Below are 17355 nucleotides of genomic sequence, written 5' to 3'. Positions count from 1 at the left end.
CCAAGCCGGAGGAGTCTGTCTGCTGGGGGTGAGCGTCTGGGGACAGAGGGGTTTACCACACTCGCCTTTCACCCAGGAGACCTGCATTCCAGTCCTTGCTTAGAGGACAAGCAAAAACTCATTCCCTCCCTGGCGGGTGTTGTTCCCATCACGAAAGACCCCTGAATTTGCCACAGCTGCCAGGCAGCGTGCAGGGGAGGCCCAGAGGACTGCAGGTCCAGGTTGAGCTTCGTGAGAATCAGGGAACACTGCCCAACCTGCTGCAGCAGTGCCCACACCCCACCATGGCCCGACAGAAACGTTGGCGACATTTCTGCTCAAGCTCCAGCGCTGCGTGGTGGGGGTATAAGCAGCTTCGTGTTGACTGGGAGCTCTGTGCTGAGAACAGCCTAAAGAACTCCGTGCAATCCCCACCGTCACTGCATTGCCCCCCTCTCCCAAGGACTCAGGGGATCCCCCCCGTCACATCCCTGGCTGCAGCACATACACGATCCCCCTTCCTCGGCCATCGCCCTAGCTCCCTCCTCAAATGCACTCGCCAGTTCTAGGTCTCTTCCCCCTCAATGCGAGTCTGATCCCGAGCGCTGCTGCAGCCAGCATGGCAGTTTGCAGAGGAGGGGGTCACACGCTGACTGCTGAGCCCTGAAATGTGGTGGTGGGGAGTCGGGCCCCTAGTCTGGAGGGCGGGGATGCTGTGGGGGGGGGAGGTGAAAATGTATTCGTAGAGCTGGGGGAAGCTTGTATAGCATCTGAATGAACCAGGCTGGGATCCAAGCACTGACTTTTCCTGGGTCCCAATATTTACAGAATCATAGAAATGTAGGACTGGAAGGGACCTTGAGAGGTCCTCCAGTCCAGGTCCCTGCACTGAGGCTGGATTAGACCATCCCTGACAGGTGTTTGTGGGATTCCACAATCTCCCTTGGAAGTCTATTTCAGAGCTTAGCTACTCCTGTAGTTAGAAAGTTTTACCTGATTTCTAATCTAAATCTCCCCTGCTGCAGATTAAACCAATTACTTCTTGTCCTACCTTCATCACTGTCCTTTTTATAACAGCCCTCAATATATTTGCAGACTTATTGGATCCCACCTCAATCTTCTTCTCAAGACTAAACATGCTCAGTTTTTTAAACTTTTCCTCATCCGTCAGGTTTTCTAAACCTTTTCTCATTTTTGTTGCTCTCCTCTGGACACTCTCCAATTTGTCCCCATCTTTCCTAAAGTGTGGTGCCCAGAATTGGACACAATACTCCAGCTGAGGCCTGAGGCCTCGCCAGTGCTGACTACAGTGAGAGAGTTACCTCACATGTCTTAACATATGACACTCCGGTTAATACGCCCCAGAATGATATTAGCCTTTTTTGCGAGTACACCATGTTGTTGACTCATATTCAATCTGTGAACCATTATAATCTCCAGATCCTTTTTAGAAGTACTACAGCCTAGCCTGTTGTTCCCCATTTTGTAACTGTGCACTTGATTGTTCCTTCCTCGGTGTAGTACTTTGCACTTATCTTTACTGAATGTCATCTCACACGCTACCTGGGAACATCATCTTGTTGATTTCAGACCAATTCTCCAATTTGTCAAGATCATTTTGAATTCCAATCCTGTCCTCCAAAATGTTTGCAACCCCTCCTAACCTGGTGTCCTCTGCAGATTTTAGAAGCATACTCTCTACTCCATTATCCAAGTCATTAATGGAAATGTTGACTAGTACCAGACTCAGGACTGACGTGTCCTGATATGTCCTCCCAGTTTGAGAGTGAACCACTGGTAACTACTCCTTGAGTATGGTCTTTCAACCAGTTGTGCACCCACTTTATAGTCATTTCATCTAGACCACACTGCCGTGGTTTGCTATGTTTACAGACAGTCAGAGAATGACAGTTCTGAAAAGCAGATTTATTTTTTCACAGCTCTCCCTGGCCTTTTTTTAATCAGGGGACTCTTTCCCTCTAGCAATATGTTGAAATGCAAACCCAGGCTCTGGATTTCTGCCTGGTTTGATTGCAATGAAGACATCACATTGATTTCAGCAGGTGTTACTGTAGCTGAGTGTGCTGGGTGGAATTTCCCATTTCAAGGCTGCTGGAGCTGACACCGCTTTGCACGGCTGCCACCTCCTGGCACTGATTTTTCACACACAGCTTATCCCTGAGCATTAGGCCCTGGCAGCACAGCCCTGCCCTGTAGTTGCTGGCTTAAGGTTATGGGTCTGAGTCCTGCTATGATACAATCAAGGTGTTCAGACGCCCTGGTGATGGGCCTGGTTAGGGTGACCAGACAGCAAGTGTAAAAAATTGGGACCGGGGGTGGCAGGTAATAGGCGCCTATATAAGAAAAAGCCCCCAAAATTGGGACTGTCCCTATAAAATCAGGACATCTGGTCACCCAGGCCTGGTAGAATGACCTTAACAGAACAGAACAGAACAGAACATGCACCATGAAGTCCCGCTGAAAGTAATATGAGATTAGACAGGCAAAAAACCCAGGGGCATGCTTTTAATTTGCACTTAATTTGAAATCATTGTAAATTAGGAGTCCACATACCCCTGTGGGTCTGGGGCTAAAGCCCTATATGGGTGCTTAGTGCAGAATTGTGCCCTCTGATCCATTTCCTAGTGTCTGGCCCAGTCTAGTTTTAAAAGTCCCATGAGATGGGTCTTCCCCTGTTTTCTCTTAGGGAGGCTATTCCATGGCCTAACAGATTTCACTGTCAGGACGTTTAACTTGATATTCAGCTGTTTTCTCTTGATTTCACCCCATTGCTTCTAGTTATACCTCCTGGAACCAGGCTAAACAATTCCCTTCCTTCCTAGGAGCTAACATCGTCGTTCCCATAGGATCACATGCGCTCCCAGCTGTCACCTAGCCTGGGAGATGTTTTTCCTTTGTCTGGGATCTGAGCAGCCACTAGTCTGTGGGGTTTCCCCCTCTCTGAACTCACCTCCTCCTCTTCTTACGAGTGGATTTCTTTTTCTTTTTCTTCCCCCGGGATGGGGGTGGTGGCGTGTACTCCTCATCGCGTGAGGGGCTTGAGAGAAAAAAGGACAATCAGTTGACCCATTTCAATCAATGTTGTTTTCATCCACTTCCTCAATTCCCAGATAGTCCTGACTGAAGGACACTTTCCGAATCTTCCTGCTGTACCATGAAAGATTGGGTTTCATGGCAAATCTATAATGCAGGGTATATGCTTAACTACCATGTCATAAGCAATTTGGTCATGCTTTAAATTAACTGTCTCCTCTCAGGATTTAACATATATATATAATGAGATAGTTACTGTATGTTACTCACATGCCAGTTGATTATTTTAAAAATATTTATTGAGGTTAACAGCTCCATAACAGATTTATAAGTTTTGTTACCCTTGGTAAATATGTTTTAAATAATTAATTGGCATTTAATTCGCATACAATAATTATGGCAACCAGATAAATTTCTCTAAATTTAATAAGAGTTAATGTATGTTAAACAGCAGCTGACTACAAAAACGTATTTATTGAGGTGTTATGGTAGTATAATGAGATATATCTGTCTTACACAGTTGTTAAACCTCAGAAAAATATTTTCCTGGGTATTTTTTTTTTTACATTTTGGAACATACAGCACATAATCTCATTATGTTTAAATTAAATGCAAATACTGTAGTTAAATGAATTTGGGGCACTTAGTTTAAACGATGACAGTTAATTTGTGGTTATCCGTTAAGCAAACCAAACATTCTTAGGAAGGGAGGAAGTGCCGTCTAGTGAGTAAAGCTAGTGATAATGAGACAGGTTTCCTGGGTTGTATTCCTGGCTCTGTCACTGACCCCCAGTGACACCTTGTTCCAGTCACATGGAGTGGGATTTTCAAATGTGCTTACTGGTGATTGGCAAACAGCTAAGCCAACCCTGAGCACTTCTGGAAATTCCACACGGCAGGGGGCAGATTTTCAGAAGTGCTGAGCATCCCCGGAGGTCAATTGGACTTGCAGGAGGGAGAGTGTCGCAGTTTGGGAACCCTAAAATTGAGGCCTCCAAAATTAGTGGCTACATTGGCTTGCATGCTTCTGTGCCTCAGTTTCCCCATTTGTAAAATGAGAGATGACACCTGTGCCAAAGGGATGTTGTGAGACTTAGTTACTATTTGGAAAGTGCTTTGAGATCCTCAGATGCAGAACCAGACTAGACTGGAATAGGAGCTAGAGAAAGGACAAGTCTTGATACATGGAAATCATCAGAGCATGAAGATATTTAGAATGACAAGGCTGCAGAGGGAGGGGGAGGAGCTGTTCTGCAGCTGTCACTGATTTACATTCAGGGCTTTCGCTGCATTTTACAGGGCCCAGGGTAGACTCGGTCTTATCTAGGGCTTGAATTACTACCAAATGACGCTACCATAAAAAGCCAATTGTTTAGTGTTTTTAATACACTTTTTTTTTATAGCCCTACAAAACTAACCGTGATGCTAATGTTTTCCTCATGAGCCGTGAATAACTGAACAGCAAAGTATTTTTGGAATGTGTAAAGAAACTCTCCTTCATTGCCAGGGCTCAGGTGGTAAATGTGTAGCAAGCAGAATGCCCCTCCCTCTCTGGCCCCCCGAGTTATCTGCTCACTAGTTCATTTTAACATGGAGAAACAGGTCCCATCACAAATATATTCCTCTGGCCAGCATCAGGAGAGCAGCAATCTTCTAGTTACATAGCTACCTGGAGCCAGACTATCACCGCTGCAAGGGGGCCAGCGTCTGCCACCCTTACTCACGACTGAGGCGCACTCTAGTCCACAACAGGAAGGAAGGCACAGCCCCGTGCCTCGAGAGATCTGTGTTCAATTCCCGGCTGTGCCTGGGTGACCGTGGGCAAGTCAATCAGGTCCAGAGTCTCAAAGGTATCTCGGTGTAAGGAAGTATAATTAGGAAGGCAAAAAAAGAATGTGAAGAACAGCTAGCCAAAGACTCAAAAAGTAACAGCAAAAAATGTTTTAAGTACATCAGAAGCAGGAAGGCTGTTAAACAACCGGTGGGGCCACTGGACGATCGAGATGCTAAAGGAGCACTCAAGGACGATAGGGCCATGGTAGAGAAACTAAATGAATTCTTTGCATCAGTCTTCACGGCTGAGGATGTGAGGGAGATTCCCAAACCTGAGCCATTCTTTTTAGGTGACAGATCTGAGGAACTGTCCCAGACTGAGGTGTCATTAGAGGAGGTTTTGGAACAAATTGGTAAATGAAACAGTAATCAGTCACCAGGACCAGATGGTATTCACCCAAGAGTTCTGAAGGAACTCAAATGTGAAATTGCAGAACTATTAATTGTGGTACAGTCTGTAACCTATCATTTAAATCAGCTTCTGTACCAGATGACTGGAGGATAGCTAATGTGATGCCAGTTTTTTAAAAAGGGTTCAGAGGTGATCCCAGCAATTACAGGCCAGTAAGTTCGACTTCAGTACCTGGCAAATTGGTTGAAACTATAGTAAAGAACAGAATGATCAGACACACAGATGAACATGATTTGTTGGGGAACAGTCAACATGGTTTTTGTAAAGGAAAATCACGTCTCAACAATCTACTAGAAATCTTTGAGGGAGTCAACAAGCATGTGGACAAGGAGATCCAGTGTACTTAGATTTTCAAAAAGCCTTTGACAAGGTCCCTCACTAAAGGCTCTTAAACAAAGTAAGCTGTCATGAGATAAGAGGGAAGGTCCTGTCATGGGTGGGTAACTGGTTAAAAGATAGGAAACCAAGGATAGGAATAAATGGTCAGTTTTCAGAATGGAGAGAGGTAAATAGTGGTGTCCCACAGGGGTCTGTACTGGAATCACTACTGTTCAACATATTCATAAATTATCTGGAAAAAAGGAGTAAACAGTGAGGTGGCAAAATTTGCAGATGATACAAAACTACTCAAAATAGTTAAGTCCAAAGTAGACTGGGAAGAGTTACAAAGGAATCTCATAAAACTGGGTGACTGGGCAACAAAATGGCAGATGAAATTCAAGGTTGATAAATGCAAAGTAATGCACATTGGAAAACATAATCCCAACTATACATATAAAATGATGGGGTCTAAGTTAGCTGTTACTGCTCAAGAAAGATCTTGGAGTCATTGTGGATCGTTTTCTGAAAACATTCACTCAATGTGCAACAGCATTAAAAAAAGCTAACAGAATGTTGGGAATCATTAGGAAAGGGATTGATAATAAAACAGAAAATATCATATTCCTCTATATAAATCCATGATGCGCCCACATCTTGAATAATGAGTGCAGATCTGGTTGTCCCGTCTCAAAAAAGATATATTGGAATTGGAAAGGGTACAGAAAAGGGCAACAAAAATGATTAGGGGTATGGAAGAGATTCCATATGAAGAGAGATTAATAAGACTGGGACTTTTCAGCTTGGAAAAGAGATGACTAATGGGGGATATGATAGAGGTCTATAAAATCATGAGTGGTGTGGAGAAAGTAAATAGGGAAGTGTTATTTACTCCTTCTCATAACACAAGAACAAGGGGTCAACAAATGAAATTAATAGGCAGCAGGTTTAAAACAAACAAAAGGAAGTATATCTTTACATAATGTATAGTCAACCTGTGGAATTCTTTGCCAGAGGATGTTGTGAAGGTTATAACAGGGTTCAAAAAAGAACTAGATAAGTTCATGGAGAATAGGTCCAGCAATGGCTATTAGCTAGGATGGGCAGGGATGCAAAACCATGCTCTGAAGTATCCCTAGCCTCTCTTTGTCAGAAGCTGGGAATGGGCGACAGGGAATTGATCACTTGATGATTACCTGACCTGTTCTGTTCATTCACTCTAAAGCACCTGGCATTGGCCACTGTCAGAAGACAGGATACTGGGCTGGATGGACCATTGGTCTAACTCAGTACAGCCGTTATTATGTTCTTAGGTGTCTAAATCTCAAGCCACCTTACTACCTTTGAAGATCTGGCCTTAAACTCTCTGGGCCTCAGTTCCCCATCTGTAAAATGGGGATAATGCCCCTCTCTTCCTCACCCTTTCTTTTCTGTTTAGATTAAAAGTTTTTCACGTTAGGGTCTGCCTCTCACCATGTGTTTGTGATCTTTAATGGGGCTCCAGGCACTGAGATATAAATAATAATAATAATAGTAGTGTTTATTTCGGTGGTTCTAATTGCACAATTAAATACCACTCAACATGTGTAAATATGGTACAGTATAGGCCTAAACTACTAAAAAATTAGCAAGCCAAGTCTAGACTAACAACACATTCTGATGGAGGGTAGACAATATAATCCTTCCAATTTTACTCTTGCTTTATGCTATTTTCCCAGCATCCTGATACCACACTAAGCACCAGGCATCTGCTAACCACGTAGGGACCTCAGCTGAGATTACAGCCCCATTGTAGATATATAGTGAGAAATATATAGTGCCCCAAGGAACTTACAGCCTAACTAGATAGGAGAGAGAAGTATTTCTATTCCCATTTTACTGATTAGGGACTAAGGCCCAGAAAGATTAAGTGACTTGCCCAAGGTCACCCAACGAGTCTGTAGCAGAGTTGGGAATTGATCCCAGATCCCCTAAGCCCCCAGTCCAGGGTTTTAATTAAACACTCATCCAATCTGCTTCCATGATCTTTCATGTATATTCACGACCTAATTTATTTCAGTAGGAGCTGTGACTGCTCAGCCCCTCTGAAAATGCGACGGCTCAGTTCTCAGCCCTTTCCACTGCCTCTTGACAGCTTATCCAGTTTTTCAGTTCCGGCACCTCCATGGCCTAGGGAGTGACAGGAGAATGAACCTTTAACCTCGTCCCCTCAACCCCATGCAGATTCTTGTAGAGCCCTTCCTAGTTTCTGCAGATAACTTCTTTTGTCTCTGATGTAGAAACTTTCTCCCTGAGTTCATCTGACTTGAATTGTTTCTCTCTGATTGTCATCAAAGTCTAATTAAAAATACACTTCAGATTATTGCGCTGGTTAGCTTGAAATCTGAAGATATGAAATGTGCTTTCTCTCTCTCTGTGTGTGTCTCTAGCAGCTTTAACCAAACGCATCGGCTTTAATCCCAAAGATAATTTAACAGGCAGGGCTTGGAAAGGCTGTTCACATCATTTATAAACTTTTGATTCATTTTTCCCCTTTCAAGCCACCACAAGTTAAGGAAGAATTGATAAAGAACCTCTGCCCTAACAAGCCCTGTGCTGTTGGTCTATGGTCTAGGCATGGGCAGAAGGGAATCTCTTATGGGGAGTCTCCATGGCTAGCACCTCCATCATTCACAGCAGAGTACTGGGATGCTGGCAGGTGGCCTGCCTTCAAACCCCTTCTAAGCTAAGGTGATCATATGTCCCGGCCGTCCTGTCTTTTCGGGCAAAACTGTGCATGTGTCCTGTTTGCGTTGGCAAGAGCAAACTGGACAAATGCACAGTTTAGCCCAAAAAGTGGGCTGGGACTCCTAGTGGGGCATGGAGGAACGTGCGGTGTGTGGGGGGGAACAAGTGGCTACACCAGCCCGGTGCTGGAGGGAGGGCTAGGGAGAGTGTGTCGGGCCGGCTGACTTGCCCCGCACGCAGCAGGAAGAGGGGGCCTCAGGTGGCCCCGCGCATGGGCTGGCAAGGGTGGCCTCGGGCAGCCCCGCATGTGGGGGACATGATGGGGAGGCTGGGGCCAGACCCATGTGGGGGACGTCAGCCTGGCCCTGTGTGGGTGGGAGGCAGGGAGGGCTCAGGCCAGACCCATGGGTGTGGCCACCCTATTCTAAGAATTTGAAATGGTGGCCATCCACTGCGTGGATGCACATTCACTCAAGTGCCCCTGCAGGCAGCCATTTTGGAAGAGAGGGCCCGTGGCTGCTGCAGCGTCCTGGGGGCGGAGGGGCAGTGTAGCGAGTGTAGGTGGCGCTGCAGAAACCCTGCTGCCACAAGGGGAAGACTGAAGCTCCTGGGGGTGGCACCGCATCGGGCCTGTATGCATTAGTGGAACTGAGCTAATAAGTGCCTGTACCTCAGAAGCGGGGGGAAGGGGAGCTCTGCCGGATGAGTTAATGGAGCGACTCGACTGTCGTAGACTCTCACAGGAGACTCAATGGAGATTGCGGGAATCCTGCAGAGGGGTTAGGAAGATGGCTATGTACACCCACCCCACACACACACAAAACCTCACCCCACTGCTTTAGCCACTGCTCCCAGGAAGGGCCTCAGCGGCTGGGACCTTACCTGCGGGATCTGTGGTGGGCGTACTGTCTGCTGTCCTTTCCTTTCACACAGCCATTGGTGCTGGAGGCCTCCTGAGCTGCGGTTCCGCTCGGCTTTTCCAAACGTCTCTCCTCCGTTGGGCACGACAGGCAGCTCGGCGTCTCGCTGCTGGGCAACAGATCAGAGAAACAGCAATGAGGGGCGGTTCTACCGGAGGTCACCTGGTCTGAAGGAGTACAACCGTTAATGTGTGTGTTACGCTAGTGCTCAGATGCTCCACCCGAGACCAGAGTCCCCCGGTGCTTGGCGCTGTTCAAACAAACAGGGAGACAGACCCGACCCCAAAGGGCTTGCAGGCGAAGTGGTGAGGCAGAGGGTGAGCGAAAGGAAGGAAGTTCCCCATATAACAGATGGGGAACTGAGGCCCAGAGAGATGAAGAGAGTTGCCAAGAGTCATCCACTGGCTTTCAGGCCAGAACGGGAGGCCCCTGCTCCCAAGCTCTGTCAGGGAGGTGAGTTGAAAGGGGAGCTCGGTGGGAAAGAGGCTGATATGGGCTCTGGGTGGTTGGTGGTTTGTAGAGATTCATATGCACCTAGAGCCCGAGGTGGCGGAACTGGGTGGTGGAGGGGGCTAGCGCCCCTGCAATGGAAATGCTGGGGAGGGGTAGATCTAGGTTTCTGTCCCCCCCCTTGTTTTTCACCCCCACAGTATCTCACAGAGGTGAGAACAGGACCCGGAGGGGAAGGAGCAGCCACGGCAGCACATAACATCAGGCCAGCTACCAAGGCACAGGTTGGACTCAAGTTTGCAGATAGAACCGGAGTCCTTGTGGCACCTTAGAGACTAACACATTTATCTGAGCATCTGCATGAGAGTTTGGGTGGGTGTGAGTGAGCCCATGTGTCTGAATGTAAGATAGGGACAGAGTTGTGCAATTACCCCATGTAGGAGACAGCGTGAGAGATGCAGGGAAAGGAAGAGATTCAGTAACAATTGCTTTGGGCCCGCTGCATTAACCCTGCTTAGGTGCTGAGCTCCAGCCCTTGAGTGAGGTGCTGTCTATTGGGAGGTGGGGGAGGAACACCCCTTCAAACCAAACCCACATGAGTGCTCACTTGTCTGGGCCCCCTTACCAGCCTTACCCAAGTGGGACTGGCATGGGCTACAGGGAGTTTTACTGGAACTCAGCAGGGGGTACAGAATGTGCTCTGTCATGCCCAGGAAGGGGAATAGAAGCAGCTGGTGATGCTCGATTTCCGGTGGAGGAAAGCCAGAACTCAGATCTCTCCCCTGCTTCCTCCAGCTCTGAGAATTTCAGCCACTTCACACCAGATTTGGCCCCCAGCCCCCAGACAGAATCCTCATCCCCCCAGCCTGTGTCCAAGCCTCAGAAGAATGGGAAGGAAAGAGAGGGAGGGATGAAGAAGGCCAAGATCCGTACAGCCTTCTCCAAGGAGCAGCTGCAAACCCTGCACCAGCGGTTCCAGAGCCAGAAATACCTCAGCCCCCAACAGATCCGGGAACTGGCTGCAGTTCTGGGGCTCACTTACAAGCAGGTTAAGACCTGGTTCCAGAACTGAAGGATGAAGTTGAAGAGATGCCAGAAGTACAACCTGTGCTTGGAGTGGGCTCAGTGCCTCACGCAGACCGGGTTCCAGCCCAGCAGGTACCTGGAAGTGCACCCCAAATTCCACCAGAGCTATCCAATCCGCTCAGCTGGAAACATCTAAGTTGTGGGCAACCCCCATCAAAACTACTCAACAGGGCAGAACCCATACGCATTCATAGCCAATGGCGGGGGGATGGGGTGGTCCTTCGGCAAAGGTGGGGCCACCTGTAGCGTCCAACAGACAGTGGGATTCATTGCCCAGCACAAAGTAGACTTATCATGGCTTCCCTGGGACCATGGAATACAGTGGCACAAAGACAGGAGATGGTATAGCTTCCACCATGCCTTAGCCACTGTGGCACATTTTCCGGGCATTGCTGGCCACCATCTGTACCACCCCTAAGCAGGGTTAATGCAGAGGGCCCAAAGCAATTGTTACTGAATCTCTTCCTTTCCCTGCATCTCTCACGCTGTCTCCTACTTGGGGTAATTACACAATTCTGTCCCTATCTTGCATTCAGACACATGGGCTCACTCACACCCACCCAAACTCTCATGCAGATGCTCAAATAAATTTGTTAGTCTCTAAGGTGCCACAAGTACTCCTGTTCTTTTTGCGGATACAGACTAACACGGCTGCTACTCTGAAGTTTGCAGAGGACACTAAACAGGAGGGAGAGGTAGATACGCTGGAGGGTAGGGATAGGATACAGAGGGACCTAGACAAATTAGAGGACTGGGCCAAAAGAAATCTGATGAGGTTCAACAAGGACAAGTGCAGAGTCCTGCACTGAGGATGGAAGAATCCCATGCACTACTACAGACTAGGGACCGAATGGCTAGGCAGCAGTTCTGCAGAAAAGGACCTAGGGGTTACAGTGGACGAGAAGCTGGATATGAGTTGACAGTGTGCCCTTGTTGCCAAGAAGGCTAACGGCATTTTGGGCTGTATAAGTCTGTATAAGTAGGGGCATTGCCAGCAGATCGAGGGACGTGATCATTCCCCTCTATTCGACATTGGGGAGGTCTCATCTGGAGTACTGTGTCCAGTTTTGGGCCCCACACTACAAGAAGGATGTGGAAAAATTGGAAAGAGTCCAGTGGAGAGCAACAAAAATGATTAGAGGCTGGAGCACATGGCTTATGAGGAGAGGCTGAGGGAACTGGGATTGTTTAGTCTGCAGAAGAGAAGAATGAGGGGGGATTTGATAGCTGCTTTCAACTACCTGAAAGGGGGTTCCAAAGAGGATGGATCTAGACTGTTCTCAGTGGTACCAGATGACAGAACAAGGTGTAATGGTCTCAAGTTGCAGTAGGGGAGGTTTAGGTTGGATATTAGGAAAAAAACTTTTTCACTAGGAGGGTGGTGAAGCACTGGAATGGGTTACCTAGGGAGGTGGTGGAATCTCCTTCCTTAGAGTTTTTAAGGTCAGGCTTGACAAAGCCCTGGCTGGGGTGATTTAGTTGGAAATTGGTCCTGCTTTGAGCAGGGGGTTGGACTAGATGACCTCCTGAGGTCTCTTCCAACCCTGATATTCTATGATTCTATGACTCCTGGGCCCAGCAAAGTCCAGCCTTCCAGCCACCATGGGTCCTGCTGGAGACACCTGAGCCAGGCGTATGTGCGTCAGGCGCAAAGGTGGGGAGGGGATGGGACAGGGCACCAGTCACCGAGGTGGGTGGGCAGCACAGGGCACCAGCCACAGAGAAGCTGCTGTAGGAGAAGCAGTAGGAACTACTGGGAAGCCCATTCCCAGCCTGGAGATGGCTGCCCCTCTACCCGCCCTTCAGAGGGAGCTTCCACCCCACCCACCTAAAGCTCTGGATGGAGAAATAGCAGCTAGCAGAATGGGAGGAGACGGCTCTGGGATTACACACAGCTCTCAGGACACTGTCACCTCCCATTAAAGCCACGCGGGGCTGAGGTGGAGAGAATTCTGTTCCCAGTCGCTTGTGTGTCACAGGAAACAATCAACGTTCAAACGAGCCTCAAAAAAACACTTGTCTGAAGTCTGGCTCCAGCGTGACGCAGACACGTTTCCATCTGCTTTCACGCAAGAACTGCCACAAGCATTTAGAGACCGAGGCCAGGAGACTGCAGCTTGGCGACGGCTCGTTTAACAGGAGAAACAGGAAGGAAAACAGCCGGCAGGAGAAGGGAAAAGCAGGTCCAAACAACAACACACACTAATGCAGTAGCCACCAAACCCCTCAGCAATGGGACCGTGATCCCAGCAGGCGGGCTGTGCACTCTCACTCCAGTTGCTCCTGGTTCCAAGCTCTGCTGGCCAACCTGCCATACTGCACTACCTGGTGTTCCCACTCCGGAGGCTTGGCTGGCACCCCCTCTTCCCTACCCAGCTGGCATGTCTGAGGGCAGCAGTGTGGCCAGCACAGTCCCCCAGTCCTGACAGACCCAAAGAGACTCCCCGAATGAAGCAGGACACAAGCAGCGAGGGGAGGGGGCAGGAAAGGGAGAGTCCAGGCCGTGGTCCTACCATGAGCACCAGCGATGGACTAATATTGCTAAAATGCCATCAGCGTCAACTCCTCATTCCAGGCAAACGCTTCCGTTTAACCTTCCAGGAAGGGGCCACTCTTGTTCTGCAGAGCTGTCTTGCTGGGGGGAGAGGGGAGTTGAACAAGGTGCAAGAGGACACCAAGTCCCCTTGAAGTTATGAGCTTTCCCATCAGTTTCAAGGGGCTTTGGGTCAGCCCTTGAGGTGGCAGTAGAGTAGCAGGCTGGCTGGGGCACCGGGACGAGGTGCGGGTGGAGGGATGGTTGGGGGCAATTCAGTGACAATAGAAAATGTAACAGTGATGCTGATAGGCCAGATGCCAGCTCTTGCCCAGGCTGCAGGCATGAGCTAAGAACTGACAGCCTCATAGCTGGAGACCAGACCAGGTCACCTGGATGTTAGTTTTGCTCAAAACAGGTATTAATCTTACAATAATGCATTTAGACTCTATGAAATGCTGCATGCATGAATCTCACTTATATCTATAGCCCATTATATAGATTTAAGTATTAAGTGTTTGCTCTGGAATTGTAAACCCCCCAGTCAGGAGTGAAGCATTACGCAGCAAGTGTTATCTCCTCCCCAACAAAAGGGCAACAGACACCAGACAAACCACTGGGTAATAATATCAGAGGACAAAAGACTTTGTTGATTGCATTACTCCTCACCCCCACCCCCACCCATGGAGAGGAGACATGCACATGAACTTGTCCCATCATCTTGAACTCTGGGGGAAGGGATAAAAATCCCTGACTAGAAGAAACTGTGTCTTTTTGGCTGTTTGAACTCGGAATGGTCAGAGACTCTAAACTGAAGCCAGGGATCCCTGGGGGCTGCTTGCTGGGTCTGTCCTGAAAGACACTTGGAATTGACAGATCACTACAATTCTGTCACTCTTAGGATTTAAGAACATAAGAATGGCCCTACTGGGTGAGACCAAAGGTCCATCTAGCCCAGTATCCTGTCTTCCGACAGCGGCCAGTGCCAGGTGCCCCAGAGGGAATGAACAGTACAGGTGATCCATCCCTTGTCGCTCATTCCCAGCATCTGGCAAACAGAGGCTAGAGCATTTAGATGGTAACTCATTGGTGTGTGTATGTTTGCTTGCATTGACCTGAAAATAATTCTCTTATTCTGTTTTCCTAGTTAATGAACCTCTAGACAATTTATTACAGGACTGGCTCCCGGTGTTGTCTTTGGTGTAAGATCCAGGGTACGGATTGATCTGGGGGTAAGTGACTGGTCTCTTGAGACTGGAAGCAGCCTGAATGTGGTGTGATTTTTGGTGCGAGTGCCCATTTATCACTAAGCCCAGTTTGTCTGGGTGGCAAGGTAAACTGGAAAAGCTACGGCCATGTCTACACTAGAGAAATTACAGTGGCACAGCCGTACCGATGCAGCTGCGCTGCTGTAAGATCTCTCGTGTAGCCACGCTATGCCGACAGGAGAACTCTCCCCTCGATATAATGAAGCCATCCCCAACAAGGGGCGGTGGCTATGTCAGCAAGAGAAGCTCTGCCACGGACATACCGCTGGTGAAACTTAGGACTCTCAGGGGGGTGTTTTTGCTCAGGGGGGTGCAGCATAAGTTTTGCAGACAAAAGTGGTAGTAAAGACATGGCCTAAGGGGACTGCCTGAGGCTCCATGATAAGACTGTTACAGTGATCCAGGAATTCCCATTTGTTATTGGCTTGGGGAAATCTAGGCCTAGACCACACCGTCTGGGGGGGGGGGGGGGGGAGGGGGCGGTCTGTGCTGTCTGTGACACTCTGCCCTGAGGCAGGCGCTCATGGTCGTGAGCCACTCCACACAGCAAGACAGCAACTAAGCACCTGTTGGCATTTTTCTTACATTAATCATCTACCTTGTCGAGACCGTGGCCTTTCTTGTGTGTCTGTTCAGCGCCTCACACCATGGGGGCAGGGCGGATGTTAATGGGTAATATGCATAAGGATAATGGACGCGTTACCAAAAGCCATAGGGCAGTAGGCAATGATCAGTGGCCTGGCGGACTGTCAGCAGACAGACCAAGCAGCCAATGGAAGCAAAGATGGGATCTGCAGCTGGAGATGAGAAAGGTTCGGGAAGCTTGCACTGCCACTGTCCAGTGCCATCCCTGCACAATACGAATTAGAAGATTTCAGCGCTGGGGCTTTCAAGACAGCACCCGGTGGGTAGCATTAATTATTACAGAAAGAATGATCAGTTGATGAAATATTTACATGTCTCCTCCTCCCAATTCCTAGTACTTCAGGACAATTGATACAAGAGGAAGTTCTCCTGCATGTAACCAAGCTGCACATGGAAAAATTCAGCCCCTAGTCCGTTTACATGCAAGTTAACCTGCTGTAAACTGATGCACCGTTCTCTGCCATCAGGTGATCAAAGAACAATCATTCTTCTAAGCCAGGGCAGGAGGCTGCCCCAGGCAGCAGGATGCCAGTAAAAATCAAGGGTGAGCGGATGACCCACAGCTCATTGCTCGCCCAATTGGCTTGGGCAATTCAGTGTTTCTAATACCTGCTTAATCAAGAGAGGTGGCTGCTGCTTGGGCCCTGGGTGGGCAAGAGCAGGGAACATGGCTTGCCACAGTCCTGCCAGGTAAGAAACAAAACAAGGGAAAAAGCAAATATTTTGCTGTGTCAATATAAATAGCTCCTGCGTGTCTCGGCTCCTTAATGAAATCTTGGATTCAGACAAGACACAGTCAGACAGTTCTTGGGGCCTGTCAACAACCTGGAATTTCACAATTTACATTTGACATAACCATAACTGACCATAGGTCATGACTTTCCCTTCCCACCCCTGCCACTCTCCTGAGCTGCGTTGCTTTGTGAACTGACAGCTCCTCACCACTGCCTTAGCTGTGCATTCCCAACTGGAGTCACAGCCAGCCTTTACGCTCCCCGATTTAGTCTGACCCCACTGAACTGCGGCTGAACTCAGAACATGGCATACATTTTAACGACACGCTTGCGTGTGTGCACAGGAGGAGTGGAATCAAGAAGAATGGCGGAGGTGAAGGTACCTTATCAATACTGCCAAAAACAGAGTCTTTCAAATCTATCCCAACTGGCTTCTACACAGAGCATCCTAAAAGGACACTGTAGTGGGGCGGCTGCCCCACTCCCTGAATTTGAGCTGTAGCAGGCCAGTGGGCCTGCACAGACAGGGAGCCAATCAGGGCCCAGATTGGAGGGAACCAATCAGGGCCAGGCTCAGCCCTATAAGATGGCTGCTCAGGACAGGAGCAGGCAGTCTGTCCCAGGCCTTTGACAGGGGAAGGTCTGTCTTCAGGCTGGGAGACTAGCACCTGGGACAGCGCAGTGCTGGGCAGGCCCGGGGGAGCAGAGGGTAACTCCAGCCTAGAGTATGTCAGACTGCAGGCCCTGAAGGGAAGGGCGTAGCCGATGCGAGGGGCCGAAGGGGAAGCGGCCCAGGGATGTGGACAGACAGATGGAGGAAGAGAAGGAGGGCAGGATGGCTGCCACTAGAGGATCCCTGGGTTGGGACCCAGAGTAGTGGGCGGGCTTGGGTCCCTACCCCTTTCCCCCTTGCCTTGTACCTGCCAACGGAGTGGCCATCTAGAGCTGCACCAATCCCCTGCCAAGAGGGGAGTGACATTAAGGGTGCAGTTGGCCACATCGGCCAGGTCGCAGAGAGGCAGCTGATTGATCCCACCCCGGAAGGGGGCGAGGATGGACTAAGGGGCACTGCCGGAAGGCAGTGGCTCGAAGAGGACGCCGTGAGCTTGGGAGCAACGCGGGTCCGGACATGCCAACTGAGGGCGAGATGATGGACAGGTCACCACCAGGAGGGGGCGCTCCACTGGACAAGCTAATTCCCAAAACAACCAGTAGGAGGCGCCAGGTGGTGAGTGCCAACCCCGTCACAGACACACAATCAATTGCTGTAGTTTCAGTTCAAAAATGCAGCTGGCTGTGAAGTTCTCACCAGCTGGCAGAGAAAGTCTTTTGCATACTAAACCCCAAACCAAAAGAACTACTATTCGGTACCAAGAACTTTTAAAGCGCCCACCCC

At 48.9% G+C, this 17355-nt stretch overlaps 1 protein-coding gene, 1 long non-coding RNA gene and 1 pseudogene across 2 annotated transcripts in view; 2 read left to right on the top strand and 1 right to left on the bottom strand.

Annotated features, from left to right (window-relative positions):
* The window catches only part of SRRM4 (serine/arginine repetitive matrix 4), a 141633-nt gene that overhangs the window by 34270 nt on the left and 90008 nt on the right, over window positions 1-17355 (bottom strand). The window contains exons 2-3 of the mRNA XM_054006277.1: window positions 9206-9352; window positions 2951-3037 (exon numbers count right to left, since the gene is read on the bottom strand). Of these exons, the coding sequence (XP_053862252.1) occupies window positions 2951-3037; window positions 9206-9352 (234 nt within the window). The remainder of the gene's footprint in view (window positions 1-2950; window positions 3038-9205; window positions 9353-17355) is intronic.
* On the top strand, window positions 10289-11236 carry LOC128824596 (homeobox protein NANOG-like; annotated as a pseudogene).
* LOC128824598 (uncharacterized) overlaps window positions 14359-17355 on the top strand; it is an 8615-nt gene continuing 5618 nt past the window's right edge. The window contains exon 1 of the long non-coding RNA XR_008442511.1: window positions 14359-14544. This is a non-coding gene — a long non-coding RNA (uncharacterized LOC128824598). The remainder of the gene's footprint in view (window positions 14545-17355) is intronic.

This window comes from Malaclemys terrapin, chromosome 16, assembly GCF_027887155.1.
Source record: "Malaclemys terrapin pileata isolate rMalTer1 chromosome 16, rMalTer1.hap1, whole genome shotgun sequence".
Taxonomy (NCBI): domain Eukaryota; kingdom Metazoa; phylum Chordata; order Testudines; family Emydidae; genus Malaclemys; species Malaclemys terrapin.
This window is presented reverse-complemented; position numbering and strand designations above follow the sequence as displayed.